The sequence below is a fragment of the Venturia canescens genome, chromosome 11 (genome assembly GCF_019457755.1).
Source record: "Venturia canescens isolate UGA chromosome 11, ASM1945775v1, whole genome shotgun sequence".
Classification (NCBI taxonomy): Eukaryota; Metazoa; Arthropoda; class Insecta; order Hymenoptera; family Ichneumonidae; genus Venturia; species Venturia canescens.
Genome location: NC_057431.1, coordinates 2,186,642 through 2,206,389, shown reverse-complemented (window position 1 = coordinate 2,206,389; position 19,748 = coordinate 2,186,642). Strand labels below are relative to the sequence as shown.

The 19,748-nt window shown below is 35.3% G+C and overlaps 1 protein-coding gene across 1 annotated transcript; it reads right to left on the bottom strand.

Moving 5' to 3' along the window:
• Positions 1 to 17,658: 17,658 nt before the first annotated feature.
• LOC122418319 (sentrin-specific protease 1-like) lies at positions 17,659 to 18,978 on the bottom strand. Its single transcript, XM_043432457.1, has one exon. The coding sequence runs from the start codon at positions 18,976 to 18,978 to the stop codon at positions 17,659 to 17,661; it is 1,320 nt and encodes a 439-aa protein (XP_043288392.1).
• Positions 18,979 to 19,748: the final 770 nt, after the last annotated feature.

Sequence of the window (19,748 nt, the reverse complement as noted above, 5' to 3'; positions counted from 1 at the left end):
TAAATATTTTTTACCAATGCGTGCGTATGTTCGCATCTTATGTTTTATGAAAAAAATTGCAAGTTTATTTTTGTAACCCTCCACATGATTCTTTTTTATTACTACGTTCGAAGAATTTGACTGCAGTTAGTACGCGTTTCAAGATAATGTTTTGGTATCCGATTTAAAAAACTATACACAACATATGAAAAAGTGTTAAAAATTCCGGCAGCGGTCTTCATGCATTGTTTTATCGTACGGAATCGAATTCTCTTACGTCAGTTGAATTATGAAAAATATTTTGCGATATTAGTTAATTCTTACGTGATTAAGTTTAATTCCCATGATTGTCATCAATTGATAAACCCCTTCGATCCTGGGTCTAGTGCAAAAGGTGGCATCAATGAGGAGCTTCGTAACTTCGCTCATTTCTCGCCGCACGAAGTCTTCGTCATACAGGATTGCATGCTGCGCACCGCTGTCGTCTGTTACAGAACGCACCGTGAGCCGACCATTGATATATTCCAAAATTCTCGCGAACTGCGGATCAGTGAGTCGGTCCACAAATTCTTGAATCGTCCGAGGGTTGGGGGGATAATTTTTCTTCCTGCACTGTTGCATAAATGACCGTATGGCACGAAACGAAACGTATCGGGCGGCTTCTGCATGACTTGATTTGTCAAATAACAATTACAAGAATAATCAACATGTCTATCAATAATGACCTGAGAATGTATGCAAAATGATAATTAACAGATTTCATTAATGTAGATAATATAGGATAAAATCATATATCACATGCATTTCAATTTAAGTACGTTTTCAATTTTGACCGCAATTTTGTTAAGCATTGCACTACCCCGAAATGCGTTGAGGAGTTTATTCGGATTTTAAAAATCGATTTTACTTGATTTCATTTTGATTCTAAGAAAATTTACAAATATTAGATTTTTTGTACGAGATATTTGGGCTCTAAACTGATGTGGGCACGGATTTCCTTCTCCACCAGAAAACGTCTTTTTACATTTTCTGATCGCTCATAAGGAAAATCCTAAATAGTGCCATGAAGGTATATGGTTTTGAAGACAAAAGAAATAAGAAAAGTTGAAGCGATGAAATGTGTGCCATGTACCTTCTCCATATTATATAGCTCAAATAATATTTAGTCGCATGGGTTGACATTATATTTACGTTTGCTTTTTTTTAAAATTTTATCCAATATTATTATTAATAAAAATTAACTTCTTCAAGGGATTCAATTAATAGGGGGAAAAAATATCTCATTTTTATAATTTTTATGTTCTGTAGAATTTTCTATAGATAGAACATAACAATAAATATCATAAAACATATCATAAAAAACAAAAAATTATTCCACATACTTAAAATTAAATTGAAGAAAGTAAACGAAAAGATATTAAAGAATCAAATCAACATTCAGAAAGAGAATTTTTTCCCAATGAAAAATTTTAAAAAAGAACAAATTGATTAAAATTAAACAAATAATAATTGAAAAAATTCGGTTCAAACAATTTTTATAAACTTTTCATCCTGAGATTGCATGGCTAAATTTATGCTCTTCAAATTTGATTATCTTTCGTGAATATCATATTGTCATCATTGAAAATATTGATGAGAATAATAATATTATTCCTAAAAACATCCATTTCTAATTCTATTCATGAAATTATTTGCCCGTGCAAATTAATAAAATTAATAAATTTAGTGGAGTTATGAATGGTCTAAGCCTTAATGATTCTACATGAATTAGATGATTGTGAATTTTGTTTGTTAAAATATTTACATTAATCGTAAAATGTAAAATCATGTCATTGCATAGTAGGTACTCCAAAGTCCAATATTACTCAAATGAATTGAATTAAAAATAACAAATAACAATAACAAAATAATTATGATTATGATTATGGTCAATTAGAATTATCACTGAATAGAGTCAATAATTAATTACCCGCAATTATATTGGCATTTAAATGATTTTCAAATCATTTGTAATACGATTTTTGATTCGTTACAATGTAACATTTAGTCAACGAGGTACTATCTACTGGAGATGAAGAGTGGTAGAAAAGAATTTGAAACCCTTTTGAAGATTTTTTTTATGACTCCCATTGAAAAAAAGCTTTTTTTCTCATTGTGTATACAAGAAAGCCAGCCCCCATGCGCTGGTTTCTAGCGAGTGTTTGGCTTGCTGCTTTTTTTCTAAAATCGCCATTAAAGCGAATTTTAGTCAAAAGAATTGTTAAAAAATTTTAAGTACTTTTCGAGGTACTACAATGCTATGAGAAATTGCGGACATATTCGAAGAAATCTAGAGTTTAATAAGTCGAATCAGCGTGGAATTCCTCACACATACACTGTTTGGAAAATAAGCATGCTAGCGTTGTCCAATCGATTTTTTTGAACGCACGAAAAATGAACCATTCATATGACTGAGAAATTAAAAATTATGCATAAATTTACAAGGAAAAAGTCATGCAAAAAAAACTCACACAATCGCATACGAATCATAGAGGTCCTTCAGTTGGTACCAATGGTGTTCTAATGCTTCAGATAACGCTGTTTTAAAGCGAAAAATGTGCTCAATAATTTCGTCAGGCATGCAGAATTGTGAATGAGGGTGTCCATCTTCTATAAAACCGTTCACTAACTTTGCCGTGCCCTGACAAACTGTATTATTTTTACAGCGAAGATAACTGTGGAATAAAATTTAAATCTAGTTGAAGTTTGTTTATATTATATGGATAGCTTCGATATATAAGATTCTCCATGTGAAGAGAAGTAAGAAAAAATAATCAATTTAAAAAAAATAAATTCGAGTGAGTACCTTGCAATTCTGAATTATATTGTGATGAAAACGAGTTCATACGTAACGCATTGTATATACTCGGATTGTTTTTTTTTTCCTAGAAATTTTTTGTACGAATTTTTCTTGTAAAAATACTTTATATAACCAAACCACGTTTCCGAGCTTTTTCAAGCGTTCCGGCGGTACGGAAAGTAGGTGTTTTACCAACTGTTGGAGTGGATTAGTGGTGCGGAGTACGTAAAACACTTACTTTCCGTACCGCCGGCAGGCTCGAAAAGTGAGGAAAACGTGGTTGCGCTATATAAAAAAATTGTTTGCATCCTCATTTAAACTTGACAAAATATACAAAATTTGACTAATTTTGGTATGTAAAAAGTTTTTTCGAAAGTTTCTGAATATGAGAAAAAGTATCAATGTATATTTTACGCGAATTCCGTTTTTATATACGTGCATAGATTCTACGATCGGTGGCCAAAAACAAAAGCATAACTAAATTAATTCAGTTATTTCGGGTGTAGAATATGGCTCCGGTAAAGAGTCTCTGGCAGCATCTCGTCATAACATAAATGTCTCAGAGTCGCTGCCGCGACTCTAGATCCTATACGAGCAGCCGAACGCCAGTCTTCCCTAGACCAGTCGGCACTAAACCGGAATAAGACTATCTCGTTAACGTGGTCACTGACTAAATTTCCACGGCGCTTTTATTCCGCTATAGTAATACTCGATGTGGTAAAACCGGCGTTAAAATGTGTGTAAACTATACTTCTCCGGAATAACAAATTGGTCTAGTTATTCCGGACGAGTCAAGTACCGTCACAGCTTATATCTTTTTTATTCCGTATGCTGTGATTATCTGCAACGAATTTTGCTAGTATTACGATCGTCATACCTTCATAATTTCATAAAACAGATTTGCAGATGGTGTGACGAAACTTTTTTATTTGAATTTTTCTAGCGCGATATAGTACGTTTGATAGTTGTTATAGTTTATACCGATTCCTTGTTTATTTGTGGAATTCGCGTGTTTTCAACCCAAATAAAAGGACATTTTAGATACTTACAGATGAAATCTGTACGAAATGTCTGTCCGAACTATTCTGCCAAACCATTCAAAAAACCTTTTTCAAATATTAGGTAATGTATCGTCAAAGAGAAGTTTTTTTTAATAAAAATGAGAGAAATTGAAGCTTAACTCGACTTGAAGAAGGGAGAGCGAGATATAGATAGATATACATGTATAAAAATCTGGCAAGTCCTACGGCTCAGGTATATATATAGATAAAAAGAACGATATGTAAGAAGAATAATTTTGATGATAGTTCCGAGTTTTTTATTTCTTAAATAATCCAATAAAGATGATGCTATTCTCTGGTCATCGCGTAAAGATGACCCTTTCTTCGGCGACTCGTGCCTCTTTCACCCGCCCCTTTCTTTCTTTATTAGGCAAGCCTGCACAAAACGTCGCACGTGACACGTTCGAACACGTTGCTTGCGACTTTCGCAACGGTTCGACTCGCTGGCTAATCGACCCTGTTTTGCTCATATCGCCCATAAACAAAACATTTACTTCAGATATTTGCACTTGAAAAAAATATTTCGAATTTTAGAGAGAGAACTTGCGGATAAAGCACCAAGTACAAAAACATCATGAAATCGCAAGACCAAGACAAGAATCGCAGGAAAATGTTTGTGATAAAACTCAAAGAACAACCAAAAAGTTATGATTGAACAAAAATAAAAATTCAAACAACGTGATTAACGCAAAAAAAATCATGAAAAGAACGTAGAAAATCGCCAGTAGAGGAAATGACCCAATCTCGCTAAAAATGACGTCAGAAGAAAATAAGAGTTTTTAATTTCAAGGAATGAACCAATGTATCTACCGAACGATAGAGACAGAGACCGAGACCAAGACCAAGACCGAGAGAGAGAGAAAGAGAGAGAGAGACATACGTACATTATCTAGAGAGTGAAGAAGGCAAAGAAAAAAAGTATAAGGAGAGAGACAGGTAGTGGACACGCGTGCCAGCGGGATGTAACCGCAACCTCTAGGGCAGAATTCAACAGCCCCGTAGTTCAAAATATTGAAAAAAATGTCTACCCCTCAAAATTTGATTAAGAGAAAGACAACTAAAAACACACAGCTGAATAAAAAACTAATCAACTTTTTAGCAGAATATCAAAATTGGTTGAAAAAACGGGAAATTTCAAAAGACAACCTGTACACTTGCTTTGATCATTTATCATTATGATATAGTTACGATAATAATATAATATAATAATAATAATAATAATAATATGGAATAGAGATTTCAACTTACATGGTTTTTCCATCACAAGATGTACTACTCTTCTGATAAACACGTCCGTCCTTTATACGATCAAGCGAAGCTAATCGCCTCTGCCCACTTCGTGGCATATTTAATGTCCACAACACAATAAAATCCACAAAAAAAATGAATGTCCAGAACACAAAAACCGCGGAAAGAATTCAATGTCCAACACAAAATCCACCAAAAAAAATTTATACAAGAAATGTACAAAACTAACTTTTAAAAAATATGCACTAAGATATAAATGTGCACTAATAATATATGTCTTAGGCAACTAAACTAATGAATTAAAAAAAGAAAGTAAATACTTTGCAAAAAAAGTAAACGAGTGTGAGAAAATTCTGGACACTACGATGCGCTCGGAATGACGTTACAGTAGAGACTAAAATATCATAATATAAGAAAACAACGTGCGAGCGCGCACACGAGCGCGAGCTTGTTTCAGCGAGTAAATCGCGCGCGCACACGCAGACATGTATGTGAGATGTATAGGAATTATGAAATTAAAAATTTTTTGTGCAGCTTTTCAACTCAACATCAACCTTATCTCGTAATTTTTTCCTTCGTTACTCATTATTCGCGACATTGTCGATTATGCATAAACTAGTTCTTCGTTCTTTGTTTAAATATTGGAAAATACCTGGAAGTTGCGCAAAAGATGACCGAAAACGGTCGAGCGCGTGTGAGCTGTCAAGAAGTGGGAGTAGAAAGATGGCCCCCAGAAAGATGGAGAAGCCCCCGGATGCTAAATGCATAATTTTCAACTCAAGTTTCCCATTGTCTTTTTTGTTGGTAATAATTTAGTGCAAAAATCCTATTTTTTCGTTTTTCACTTCTAAAAGAAAATTTGACAGAGCAATGTAAGCGGTCCCAATAGAAAAATTATAGAGAACTACAATACTGAGAAAATGAGACTTGAAAAAATCCGATCGGTTTATTATTTCAGGAAAGAACCAGAAAAATAACAAAAAAATGTGGCGTTTTTTTCAAAAATTTGTGACGCAGCCATTTTTTGAGTTGTACCGTAGGCTTTTCGTACGGTTCCTTTTGTGTGTAGCAAGGTGTTGTCGGATAATTAATTTTTGAACAGTTGCAGTCAGAAGCTTTCATACCATATTTTGAAACGGGGTAGGATGCCTGGGAGGTAGTCTAATTTAAATTTATCAAATGGATTTGAAAAAGTAGAAGGGTTAAGCTATTAAGTGTCAATCTTCGTTTTCCATTTAAATGTTGGAAAATAGGTGAAAATTGCACGCGAACATGAGCAAAAACGGTCGACCGCGCAAGAGTGGTCAAGTTGTGGAGGTCAGGAAGAAACAACAGGAAGGCGAATATACAACAATACAAGCGTGCTGAGCGCTTTTCTCACGGCTGCTGCCGACCCCATCATTCAACCACCTTCCCGAAAATTCATTCTTTTTATTTGCACAAAGTGCTTATAATGGATACGTTTCTGCCTTTCCAACGCAATTGTACTCGAATGAAATCATGGCAAATCGAAAAAAAAATTATTACGTATTTTTGTTTATGGGAAGATAGAGAGAAAAATCTGAAAAAGAAGATGCGGGAGAAAAATCTGAGAATTCTCAAAGTGGAATTGTTTGGCACTCTACGATCGATTTGCCATCTTGCATAGGCAAACTGATCATTTTTTTGTGGGTCACACTGTACTGTAGAACTTGTTCTCATATCTTAAAAGTCAAGTCAGGGAATTGATTCATATTCTGGAAGAAAAATCTTTACGTTCAAGTTAATAAGAGAGTAAGAAAGAAAGAAAAAGAGAGAGAGAGAGAGAGAAACTTTCAACCAAAAAAGCGGACCTGTGCATTCGACTTATTCGTTTCAGTGAGAAAAAGAAAGAAACGTATAGGCGGAAAGACGGTGACCGGTGGTTTGGGTGAGAAAAGAAGAGACAGAAACTCGGAGATACATGAGGCAAAATAAATGGGGCTAGAGAAAAACAAAGAGAGAGAAGGTGAAAGAAAATTTGAATGGTCAACGCGCAGTAGACTGGGAGCAAGTGAGGCATAAACTCGGAGACAGGGAGTGTAAAGGGATGAACAAAGACGGATAGCGTAGCGTACGTTTGCTGGCAGGATCAAAATAAACGAATGGCGCCATGTGATGGTTTATTTCAAGCCTAGGCTTCCCATCTCCGTTCCCCGTTGATAAACGTAGAATTCGAATCACGTCCATGATTTTTCGCGGTCCATTCGATCAGATTGAATGAAATGCAATCTTGACCTGATCAAATTGACATTTCTTAGCGTGAAAATTCTCGAAGGAAGGGAATAGACAATATCGAATCATTGAGTTATGCTCGTTGCTGTGGTTCCGTCACACCTGCCAGCAGCCTGCAGATTTTAATTGCATAGTTTTCCCCCATCCAGCTGTCCAGTTTTTGTTTGATACTACCATTACACCCTTTGGGGTGTAATAATGACTCTTTGTACTTTGCTCAGGAAAAAAAAACGAATGGAAAAATGTCAACGAGCAGAGCAGATGAATCGTAAACAATTCTTATATCAACCAAATAAAGGTTATGGAACAACTCGATTGATGCATTCTGGAAAGAGAGAACTAAGAAAGCAATGGTTTTTTTTTCCATAAACTCGTGATCTCGTTTATTTTTTAGTTGAAAAACGAACTGTTTCTGTGATGCAGTAGCATCCATATATTGACCGGTATTTACGTAATTCCAATCAGAAATGAATAATGTCCTATTTTGCAGTAGAGCCTGGTGCTATGAAAGTTAGCCGATTTGAATTCATGTAATGGATGAAAGTAGAATTTTTCTGTTGATTTGCTCAAAAAAATAAATGAATATTGCCGCGCAGTGATGATCGACAACAGCGGAGAGCGCTGTGGTGGTAAAACGGCAGCAACGCTACTTCCTCCTTTCAAAAACCGTTTGATAAATTTAAAATTCGACGATCTTTAACTTAAAAAATGCTGAACTTCAGAAATGACGGTGCTCGGAATTTTCGAGATAAATGCTTTTTTTTGTTCATTACCGATCTATTTAAATTCTTTTTACTTTATCTTTCGAGACCATTCACATTACTAGATTGCTTTTCATCCGATAATCAAACCCAAACAATTAGATGGGACATTTCGATCGAATTTATTAATAACCAAATTGAACGGGAAACGTGAGTAAAAACCTTCTGGTAATATTTTTATCAAAATTTAGTGATGTAAGAGCTAAACGAAGAAAGCATTAATATCCGTTTAGTTATACAATTTTGTGTCACTGGGTATAAAAAAATAAGCTAAAAACGCTTTCCCCTATTTTTCCGATTTGCCTCGTTCCTTGTTGAGACTATTCGATTTTTTTTCGTTATATCATATATTAGTTGAAAATCTTAGTTTTTCTTTCTTCGAAAAAAGATCAGCATTGAGAAGTATTCCCTGCGGAAACTTTGGAACGGTTCTTCTTCAGCAGAGTACGTGCATCATCGGACCAGGATTTAATCTAGTATAAATGACTTACCTGTAAAAAGTGATGTTATGAAATATCGATGAACCAATTCAAGTAACAACACTAAGTTTCGTTCCACTTTTTTCACACGACATCTGCAGATTTTACAGGAAAATAGCATGTATGATATAACATGATACATTCACATGTAGTTGTTCGTTTATCAGCTAATTGTACAGAAAAACACGAAAAAATAAACTTGACTTTGAATAAGTTTTCCTTTTACAAGTTTGATCATTGCACATGTGTAATCTTCTAAATTGTCAGTCTGTAGAATCTAATCCACGATTGAGGATCTAGGACGATCCAATTTTTATTCATAATACCCTATTCAAATATTCAACTGAAACCTGAAAACTATGAAAAGTACATAGACACATTGGACTTCGTTGACCTTTTTCATGGAAAGAAGCTCAAATATTTCTTGAATAACAATTTCAATGCGAGAATACTAGATGTAACACTCCATTGAAGTAGCTCTTAAAGAAGAATGATTATGTAATACGGTTATCGATTGATCACAAGATTCTATTTTGGATATATTTCGACGGCCATCTATTCTATAACACGTTGAATGTTTTCGCAAAACTTATTACTTATAATTCACTTTTTTTGTGTAAAATAATATTCAAATAGCTGATCTCTAACTTACCTAGGTGATTAATGCTCCGCCAAATATGTTGTAGATGTTCTAAATCGAAGATGTGCATGTAAACGGTTTCTTCTTTCAAAATTAAGTGATAAACCCGTTAATGTTCTTCGATTCTTACATGGATTCGATTGTAGGACATTCTGGATAAATAATTCAATCAAATATATATCGCAATTACTAGGTAATGATTCATGTTCCAGAATATTAATGGTTGGAACGGTTAAACATGGGAATAGCTCGTAAAAATCTAGAAAGATTATGCTCAAGAACAATAGAAAATTTGAAAAGAAATATTGTTCTCTGCACACGTTATACTAACGTCGAATAGTTGTTTCAGTTCAAAACAAAGTACGTATTTCTTTCATTAAGTTCTCCACCAACTTCGCAGCAAAATATGGCTTGATTAACGAGTATATCGCATATTTTCATTTGTGCAATTTTTTGTACCGGTACTATTCGCATTCGTTTTTACTTTCTCTACGCTACCAGTATACTTTCGTTTTTCAATGGAATATTACAAAATATTGCATTATGTTAAATACAGAGGTAAATGTACCTCTTCATTTCAATTTATCATTACTTCGCTTGAGTAGAAGTCGGGGTGAAAATAAATACGTAAAATTTGAGATCAGGAATATCGTTTCGAGTGTTCAACAATAAATAAATTATCCGGAACATGTTGAGCCAAATTTGATATAAAATGACAGTATATTGATTTGTTTGGTAATATTACTCTCATACTATACTAGACACAACAAGTGTAGGATATTAAGAAAATTCGCAATTTTCAGGTGATTTTTAACAGGCTCTAAAACTTGGAGAAAAATTATGGCTCAGGATATTAAAAGAAAAGTAACAATTTTAGTTTCAAGGGTCTAGTTTCCAGAGTTATGCTCGAAATTTGTTCAGCGCGAGTAGTTAATGAGTAGTCGTAAGTAAACGATTGTAAAAACAAATTTACCAATTTTTTTCTTTTTCAAAACGGTCTCCGGGTTTTCAAAAAACTCTTCGAGTTATGTTACCATAATGCTCATTTATAAAATTAAATTCTCTTCAATTTGGCCTGTTCATGAGATTTCTGCGATCATTTCTCATAGAGTTATCGTAGATGAAAGCAAAAAAGACATTTTTAACTTTGGTGATTGATTACTTGGGGAATAATGTTTATACAGAAAACGGAATGATGGTCTTGTGAACGGCGAATGTTTCCCTACGTAACGGTGTCGAAATGTGTCGTTGTTCAACGTGTTAATATAAAATGAAAAGGAGGTAATAATGGAAAATTAAAGGATATTTGGATAATTTCATGTAACTTTGAATATAAACGAAAAACGAAAGATAACGAATTTTTCAACTTCAAAGTATTCTGAAAAAATATTGAAAATTTCAAGGCGCTGCGACTTTTATTTTCAAGTGCCCCAAACTTCCAAATCTCTCGTTTCTACCGAGCGTTTCTACCGAATGAGCGATTTTTCAATTTTTATTCGTTTTTTCAACCCGAAAGCGCTTTTATTACAAAAATCCATGTCTTGCATAAAGAGCATTAAATTCTAGAAAAATCTGAACAAAAACTTTTTTTCGAAAATATATTTTTTCAAAACCTTTTTTCTCAAAATCTTTACAATGGTTTATAATTGTAAAAAAATACGCTTGATTTTTTTTTAACGCTATGATTTATTGTCGTCATAACGATGTGATTTTTTGCAATAATCGACCATTGTAAACATGAAAAAGAGGTTTTGAAAAAAAAAAAATTTTTCAAAAAAGTTTTTGGTTCAAATTTTTTCAGAGTTCAATGCTTTTTATCCAACAAATATGGATTTTCTTAAAAAAAAAAACGTTCTCGGGTTAAAAAATGAATTAAAATAAAAAAAGTTTTCGCTATGGTGACTATCAGCAGAAACGAGAGATTTCAACGTTTATATAACTAAAAAATAAATCGTAGCGCCTTGAAATTTTCAAGGTTAAATGACACTGAGGTTGAAAAATTATCGGCGTATTTCGTTTATATCCAAAGTTATACGAAATTCTCCAATACACGAAATAATTTAGCAAATTTTTTCTTACAGTCGTTTTCTTACGATTACTCATGAACCACTATTGCTAAAAAAATTTCAAGCTTACGTCTGCAAATCAGAAACTTGAAACTTCAATTTGTTTTTTATTTTAGAGCGATCATTTTCCTCTGAGCCTGTTAAAAATCATCAAAAAATTTTAAGTATCCTTAATATCCTTTTTATTTGGTGTGCCTAATGTATATCAATACTATTAATAACCTTACTGCAGCGGGAAAAAAGTTTTTTCCAAACTGTGTTGCTTATTTTTTTTTTTCAAAAATGCACTAAAATGTCTGCGAGTTTGTTTCTGGGATCGCGGGATAAAAAGCTGATGTCAAATTTTGGAAAAATTTAACAGAATTAACCACACACGAAAAAATCTCGAGTGTAAACGTCCAATTAAAGAGAAAATCATTTAATCTTTTCATTCCAACATTTTTTTCAATTTTGAAAACTGATTACAGATTCGCATACGGAAGTTTTTTTTGAGCATATTGATGGAAAAATACTGTCCGCGAATCGCGAACGAGCGATAACTGTAAAGGCTTATATTCCGCGAAAATAGTGCTCTGCACATTACGGTTAGATGAATTTTTTGTCAACTGATCTATCATGTTATATCAGCATAATATTAATAGCTATTACATATATGTACTCGGTATCCAAAATTGAGCGCGTAAGTCGAGAAGAACCGAATGAAATTTGTTCAGTGGTCTTCTCCAGAGAGATATACATTAGTCGTCGTTACATGATTCAGTGTACCAACTACCACTAGCGTCATCTGTTACCTCCGCCGGCAAGCACGAAGAGTGAGAAGTGTATATTTTGGGCTCTGCTGTTGTTCGTTATTTTGATCATTCGATTTTCAAGCATTTCGCTATTTCGACCGTTCGACTTTTTGGTGTTTCACTATCTCAACTTCAATAATATTTAGGCTATTGTTATTATATTTTCGAAATGGGAATATTAGCACTATTGCTGATTCTAGTAATTCATGAATCAAATGTGTGCTAGTCGAATTTTGGTAAAATCGATATTTCAGCCTTCGTTGTATGGCGATTATTGTTTTCTATTTTCGATGTAAATGTGCTTCGAACTTTAAGATTTCTAATTTACTTTTTTTCGACATTTTAGGCTCTAGTCGAATTGATCAATCTACATATTATCATCATGAATTTATAAATTCGAAGTTTTAGGTGTTCGAAATTTTATAAATTCGAAAATTTTACCCCCACCCGATTATTGGAATCGTATTCAGATGATTTAGATGAAAATCATAATTCAATGAATAAAACGATAATAAAAAAATTGTTTTAAATTACGGTGGATTAAATATCTCAAAAATAATTTTACCTGATGAGTTGATGGATTGATCTTTTCACTCTTCATTCAAATAGCAATGAGACAACTTGACAGAGTCCCTTGATGACGCGTCATGAAATTAAAAATTGAAAGAAAAAGAGGAATAAGTGGAAGGGAAAGTCATCTAGAACTGCGAGCTCAAAAATAACGAAAGGACACTTTGAAACGATAATTAGACCCGAAAGTAGGTTATGTTTCGGTTTTATTTTCTTAAGAATAATAATAAACTCGAAGAATTTCGATCACACCTCGACACTTTTCACGTCGAAGTTACTAGGACGTCCAGTTTTCGTAATATTATGACACCACACTATCATTTAAAATAAAATAATAAAATAATAAATCTTATATGCACTTCACTAGACGACGAACTATTTTTTAAATTTATACCGAGTTTCGTTAAATTTCGTTATGTCGAATCTGCGTTGGTTTATTAATTACGTACCGCACTTCGTTATGTCCGAAATAACGTTTGTTATATAATGTAACGTAACGCTCTCGCCGACCCGGCCTGAACGCCGCCACGCGTCGGTTCGAGCTACCTTATTTTTAAAGGAGCAGGTATGAACGAGACGAGAGACAAAAATTATGTTGATAAGATAACAAAATGAATTTATTAGACAATACTATTGTGTTTTTACAAAATGATACGCGTTTTTACAAAATGATACGCGTTTTTAATTTTAATTATGTTTTTACAAAATGATAGCGAAAATGACGCGTTTTTAATTTTAATCTTTTTTTTTTGTCCGCGTTGTTTAACCAAGTCAGGCGAGAGAAGACTCGAAAGACCCGGAAAAACGGAGCGTTTTACTGTGTGAAATTTCGATTGAATTTTCAAATTTGTTTTTGTTTTTTGTTTATACAATAAAGAACGCTTTAAGGTTTATCGTGTCCCTGCTTATTCTATTGCCTCTCCTTTCCGCTTGCATGAAATTTTTCAGACAACAAAAAAAAACAAACAAAAAATAATGAAACTCGCAACGCTACTAATTGACAACCGATGTCCTGTAATCCTAACCGCTTGAGCCTGAGTCCTTACGCTTGCTAGCAATTCAAGAGTGTTGTACGCTTTTTGTTTTTACAATTTTTTTCAATTTGTGATCGCTAGGATGCTATACAAACTCTAGTCTTACCGCTGCCTCTTGAATTAATGCTTTTATCCGCTTGTTATTTGTTTCTACTCGTTATAATTGGTTCGGACAATTTTTCTTGACTTTAGAGTCGTACAATGGACTATAGATTCTTAAATTATTGAATTCTAACGCTAATCAATTCGTTCGACCCAACCAAATCGGATAAATTATGAAACAATTTTGAATTTAATAATAATTAATCATAAAATCATTTATTTACCGCCTCTATTCTCAATACACCCAAAAATGCTAGGTGGAAAGTTTGTGCTTGACCACGGGCCTCAAACGTCGCCGAATGGCGCCAATGCTCAAAAACACAAGACAGGTTAGGATGTGAACCCCAGACCACGGGCTCGATACGTCGCCGAGTCTCGCCAATGTCCTGAGCATTCACTAGGTTAGGTAATTTTGCCCACGGACCACGGGATCGATACGTCACCGAGTCTCACCAATGCCCCGTGCAGCAAAATTCGGAAATTGTAGGTTATGTGGAATGGACCCTGGACTACGGGATCGATACGTCGCCGAGTCTCACCAATACCCCAGGCATCCAAAGGAATAATAGGAGAAAGGATTTTAGGTTATATCAGAATAGAGTGTATTTTGCTATTTGATGTTAGGAGAGCTCTTCTAGGAGATCCGAGTTGGTTCTAGAGGTAGGGTGAACTGCTTCCCGAATGAGCCGTGCACCGACTCTTATACCCCGTTCCCCACTCTAAATTCTCTCAAACGCCGAATTTCTCAGTTTCGGACGCGTTCTGCGCATTCTTTTGTAACGGGCTTCCCTATTGGCTCGCTGCCTTAATTCGCGCCTTGCTATTGGCTGATCGCTATTTTGCCCGATGCGCCGAATTCCGCTTTGATTAATTTTCCGCTCTTCACGACTTAAAAATAATGAAATTTCAATGCCAATTCTTATTGTTTAATTATTTAAGCGATTTGGCTTCATTGTTTTATTTAATATCATTTACTTTAATTTTATCCGTAAAATTGGAAAAAGTCACGTTCGGGTTCCTATAGCCCATGAACGCTTAGCTCTGCGCATGCGCTGTGATCAAGCATTTCGCTTTATTTGAAATAACACAAATTTTCTACAAGCTTTAATCTTTTCTCTATTTTTCTTTGATAGCGGCTATTTTTCCCGACATTTTGAGCCTAATTACGCTCATATCGATAAATAAAAAGTTTGAAAACAATTAGAATAAAGAAATTATGATTTAGTTTGATTTTTTGTTAAGTGGCGCTGTTCGGAGCGTTGCCCGCCGGCTCGCTCGAGCCTTTGTGCCAGTCGCCAACATGGCCGCCGGTTGGGACGCACGCCCGTCATCGCGCCGCGATGTTTTTGGTACGCGCAATATTCAATAGTTCAAGCGGGCTCGGGCCGCTACGCGAGTGTTACATCTCAAATGCCCCCCAGAACAAAAAGATCGTTGAAATGATGCTTTTTGTTCTCAAAAACTCGTTTAAGGAGTCTAAACAAAAAGAAAAAATACAGAAATTCAAATTCTCGAAAACCGGAAATGGGATTGGGACCGTAGACAATTTAAAAATGCAATTTTGACTCGGGGATAAAGGGAGGACAGGGCGATGATGTCTTGAAAATGATGATTTGCAGGTTTCTTGATGTTTTTCAGCTTGTCTTCCATCAGCGGAGTTGATTGACCTCGTTCATTTGTTCTTCTTCCAAGTCTAGGAGTTGCAGATGTTCTAGTTGTCTCAGCTCTGCCGCAATAGGATTGAAAGGCTCCTGTAGTTGCTCTCCATTCGCCAATCTTTGTATTTCTTCAGGCGTTGCACACTTTACGTCGTCCCGAAGGCTGAATCGATATTCGCCAGGTAGAGCATATTGGTGCCTGACCAAGCTTTCTCCCAGATTGACCCGTTGAGGTGTTATGAAAAGGTGAACTTCGTGGCCCTTCTTCGTAGGATGATCGCCGATGATAGTGATTCTAGCTTTTTGATCAACCAGCTTCCGTTGATAATGGAGGCTGCAGGTCATCTCCCATCTGTTTCCATAAAATGGCCTGATTCCAGAAAGGAATGCTTTCGTGCAGAAAGAAGGCACGTTGACATATTGATGAGGTAGATTCTGAAGCTCATGAACCGGATGCATGAGAGTAACCCCTCTATCGATAAGCAGTAAGGTAGCTTCTCCATCTTCCACGTCGACCAATTTTCCTCTGTAGGCAGTTTCTTGGCTGACGACCGCGTATATTCGGTCGATAGAAGCATAAACCCTTGGATAGTGGTTTCTTTCTGCGATGTCGGTGAATAACTGCTCCTCGAATGCACACAGCTCCTCAAATTTTGTCAGAGTTGTGTAGGAAAAATTTGTTGGGTTAAGGAATTCCAATATGATGATCTCGAAGCTTCCTTCCCAGGTCGCTGGCCATGGAGAAGGCGTTGGAACTCCCGGGATGATTGGGTCGATCCGCATCTTGGTGGTTGTAGAGATTTAGATTCTCAAAGTCGCTTCGAATAACGAGGTAGAGCTCCCGATGTTGTCCAATCGCTTGGGTAGCTCCCGGTGTTGTTTGAAGCTTGACTGTGGCTCAAATGACGCTCCGGAGCCTGCTGCTCCGACTTTTATACCCATTCTCTATCCCCACTCCTTTCACTTCCCCCACTTCTCTATTTCTGTCCATTTTACCCCACTTTGCCTTTTTCAGTCCCTTCTCGCCCCTCATTCGTCTATTTTACCCCACTTTACCTTTCTCAGTTCCTTCTCGCACCTCATTCGTCCATTTTGCCCCACTTTTATTATTTTTGTCTCTCCATTAGTTCATATTTTCCCCTCTTTCATTTGTAGCCTTGTTATTCGTCCCTTTTATCTCTTTTTACTCCCACTCCCTCTTTATTCGTCTATTTCACTCCCTTTATTGTTTTTATCCCCTCTTTTCTTCTTATTTTCAGGTTTTTCCAGTCCCACTATATTCATTTATTGTTTCTTTTTTTATTGTTTTTCAGGTTTATTCTCTTATTTACAGGTTACGTTTTGTTATTTCCAGGTTATTTTATTCTACAATTCTTTTTCTTTGATTTTCAGGTTCTTTCCCTCTCATTAATTTACTTATTCGTTCTACCCCGCTCTCAAATTTCCTATCCCCTATTTTACTCCATTTCCATACTCTTCGTACTCCCTTAATTCGTCTTGTCCCATATTTTGTTTTCCATTGATTCTTTTTATTCCAAATTCTTATCATTTCTCCCCCATTCTCCTCTTCTCTCTCCTTTTACTTTCTCATTAATCTCTTTTACCCCATTTTCCTTTCTCCCTTTTCTCTATTCCTTTTCTCCTCTTTTTTTTTTTATTTTTAGGTTTTTCAGCGCTTTTCGGAGTAATTTTTTTTTCAGGTAGGTAAGTACTCTTTTCATTCTATAGCTATTTTAACTATTTTCTAATCATTTTTTCTTTTTGCAGGTTCACGGGTTCCAGGACATCGGTTTCATCGGTAAGTAATTTTTCATGATTTTTGTAATTGGATTTAGTATTTTTGCTAATTTATTTTTCTTTTTCAGGCGCGGGGTCATCCTGAACATCGATGGTATGGTTTCATTTTCAGGTTATCCTAAAAAAAAAACATAACACAGGGGACGTTTGTCTAAGAAAAATAGCATGGAATAACTTCCTTTATTAGAGCCTTGACGTTTAACATATTTAAACAAAAAAAATAACAACATTGTTTTTTTTTTTTTTTTATGACAAAGAGAAAATTTTAGTTGCCGCCCTTTCCATGTAATATTTATGTCATTTAATTTTGATTCGGCGCTTTTATATTTACAATTTTATTTGATTATGGTTGAAAATCTGGTTTCTATTTAGGTTGTCCTTCACATCAATCTACTATTTTGAAGTTCACAACCAATTTTTACCCGTATTTCGGGAATGTCTTTCTGCGAAAAATCGTACTTTTTATCTTGGGCTTCATATCTAGCGAATAAACATACGAAAACCCCACAATCATGTCCATTTTCTTGAGTGGGAATATCCTTTTCTGCTTTCAGTGTCCATTCCTCCCTGTCAATCTCTTTTTCTCCTTTCTGTTTGGCCTCCATCACCAAATACTCTAGCAGAGTGCATAGATATCTTGGATTCTCCCCCTTAAAACTGTCATAGTAAACTATGGATTTTGAATTAAATTTAATGATTGCAAGGCACCAATGTCTACCTAAATGAATTGGCACGAGGATTTTGTCGTATTTAAACACATTGACCCTCTTCGTCCATCTTTTTACGGAGCCATATCCTCCTGTGTGAAGTCGGGGAAAAAAAAATGAGCTCATAGCGTACACCGTTGGGTTCACCGTCTGATCCAAATTTCCTTCTTCGGCAATAATCTCCAAATATGAATTAATAATCATATCATTCAGCCAGTTTGCTCCTTTTAATGTTTCCAAATCGCTTGGTGATATTTGGCTAAACCCTTTTTTGTTCCTTTTTGTTTCTGTTGCATCATTGGGAAGATCCTTTTTCCTTTTTATTTCCGCTGTTGTATCCTGTTGTTGTGTTAGACACACCTGCCTCTCATTCTGTTTTTTGACATCGCCCATAGTATTTTCCTCTTCCTCCTTCACCTTTATTCCTGTTTTTAACTCGTGGTGCAACTCCTTGTTGGCCTCCTTTTCATCGCTTTTCGTCTCCATAACATCCCCTTGAGTATTTTCCTTCTCGATTTCCCAATTGAATTCGCCCACTTTCCATCTTGTCCATTCATCTTCAGATTTCCTGTTGACTCTAGCGATAGTATTCTCCTCGATCGGCGAAAGAATTGGTGGAACTTGAAATTCATCCTTCACTCGTGAAAAAAAATGATGGCGCGCGATGTGGTGCAAACAAATTTCTCGTCTTGATTGCCTTTGATCTACTAGATCGATCTTACAGAGCACCCAATCCGTTTGAATTTGTTTATCTTTCGTTATTTTGGCCGTTTGCGTAGACTCATTTTTATATTTCCCTTTTTTTTTAGATGGACTCATCATTACTATCGTATCTACTTTCTCGTTCACCATCCCTTTTTTTTCGTGACACACGACCATCTCCTCCTCTGTAAACCATTTTCCTACTTCATCCCCCGTTTGTTGCGAAAATTCTTTCGTTTCGATCTTGTCAGTTTGCGAGCCTTGTTCCATATTTCCTGTCATTTGAATCATCGTTATTTATTTCTTATTGATTTCCATGCTCATTCTTTTTCTCTTCATGCCTAAACCATTGTCATTTACCTGTTTTCACGCTTTTTATTCCTTTTTAAAACTGCGATTTCAATTTTTCTGCCGCGAGCGTTCGGCGTTGAGTGAGGTCAGGAAGATGCAGGGTGAAGACCGTTGTCGTTCAAATTCGGTTGTTACCACGCGAGTTCGGCTGCTCTGAGCACCACTCGCGGATGACGGATTATTCGAGAACTAAAGTTTAGAGTCATAGCTACGGGTACCGTCTGAAGTTTGCCGCTTCAGAAGCGTCTCGTTACCGGAGTTCAGAAATTTGCGTCTTTGACTGTTTTAACAGTTTTCCGAGTCATAACTCGTTTAATTAAGCCATAATAATTACTAATAAGCCACTTTGAGTGATTATCTTTTAAAATATCGACATTTTTATTATCGGAAATTGGTTTTTCGTGATCTAGGGAATCTGTAGAGTGAGACGGGGCATGACACTGCTTGTTTTATGCATAACTTCCTATTTTTCAATAATTTGATTATCGTCAATTCGTTTTTTTTTTTTTTTTGACATTGAGGTCTTTAAGTTTATGTTTTTTGTACTTTTGCTAGTAACTTTTAAATAATCAATATTTTTACTGTCGGAAATCGAATTTTTGAATATAAGATTGTTATTATTTATATAAATAGTAATAAACATGTAATTTTCTCTTTTCTTTTCGATTTTATTTATTTTTTTGTGTTTTTCTATTGTTTTTATGTGTTTT

Excerpts from the sequence above, each read along its gene's own strand:
- LOC122418319 (XM_043432457.1), bottom strand. The coding sequence starts at position 18,978 with ATGATTCAAATGACAGGAAATATGGAACAAGGCTCGCAAACTGACAAG.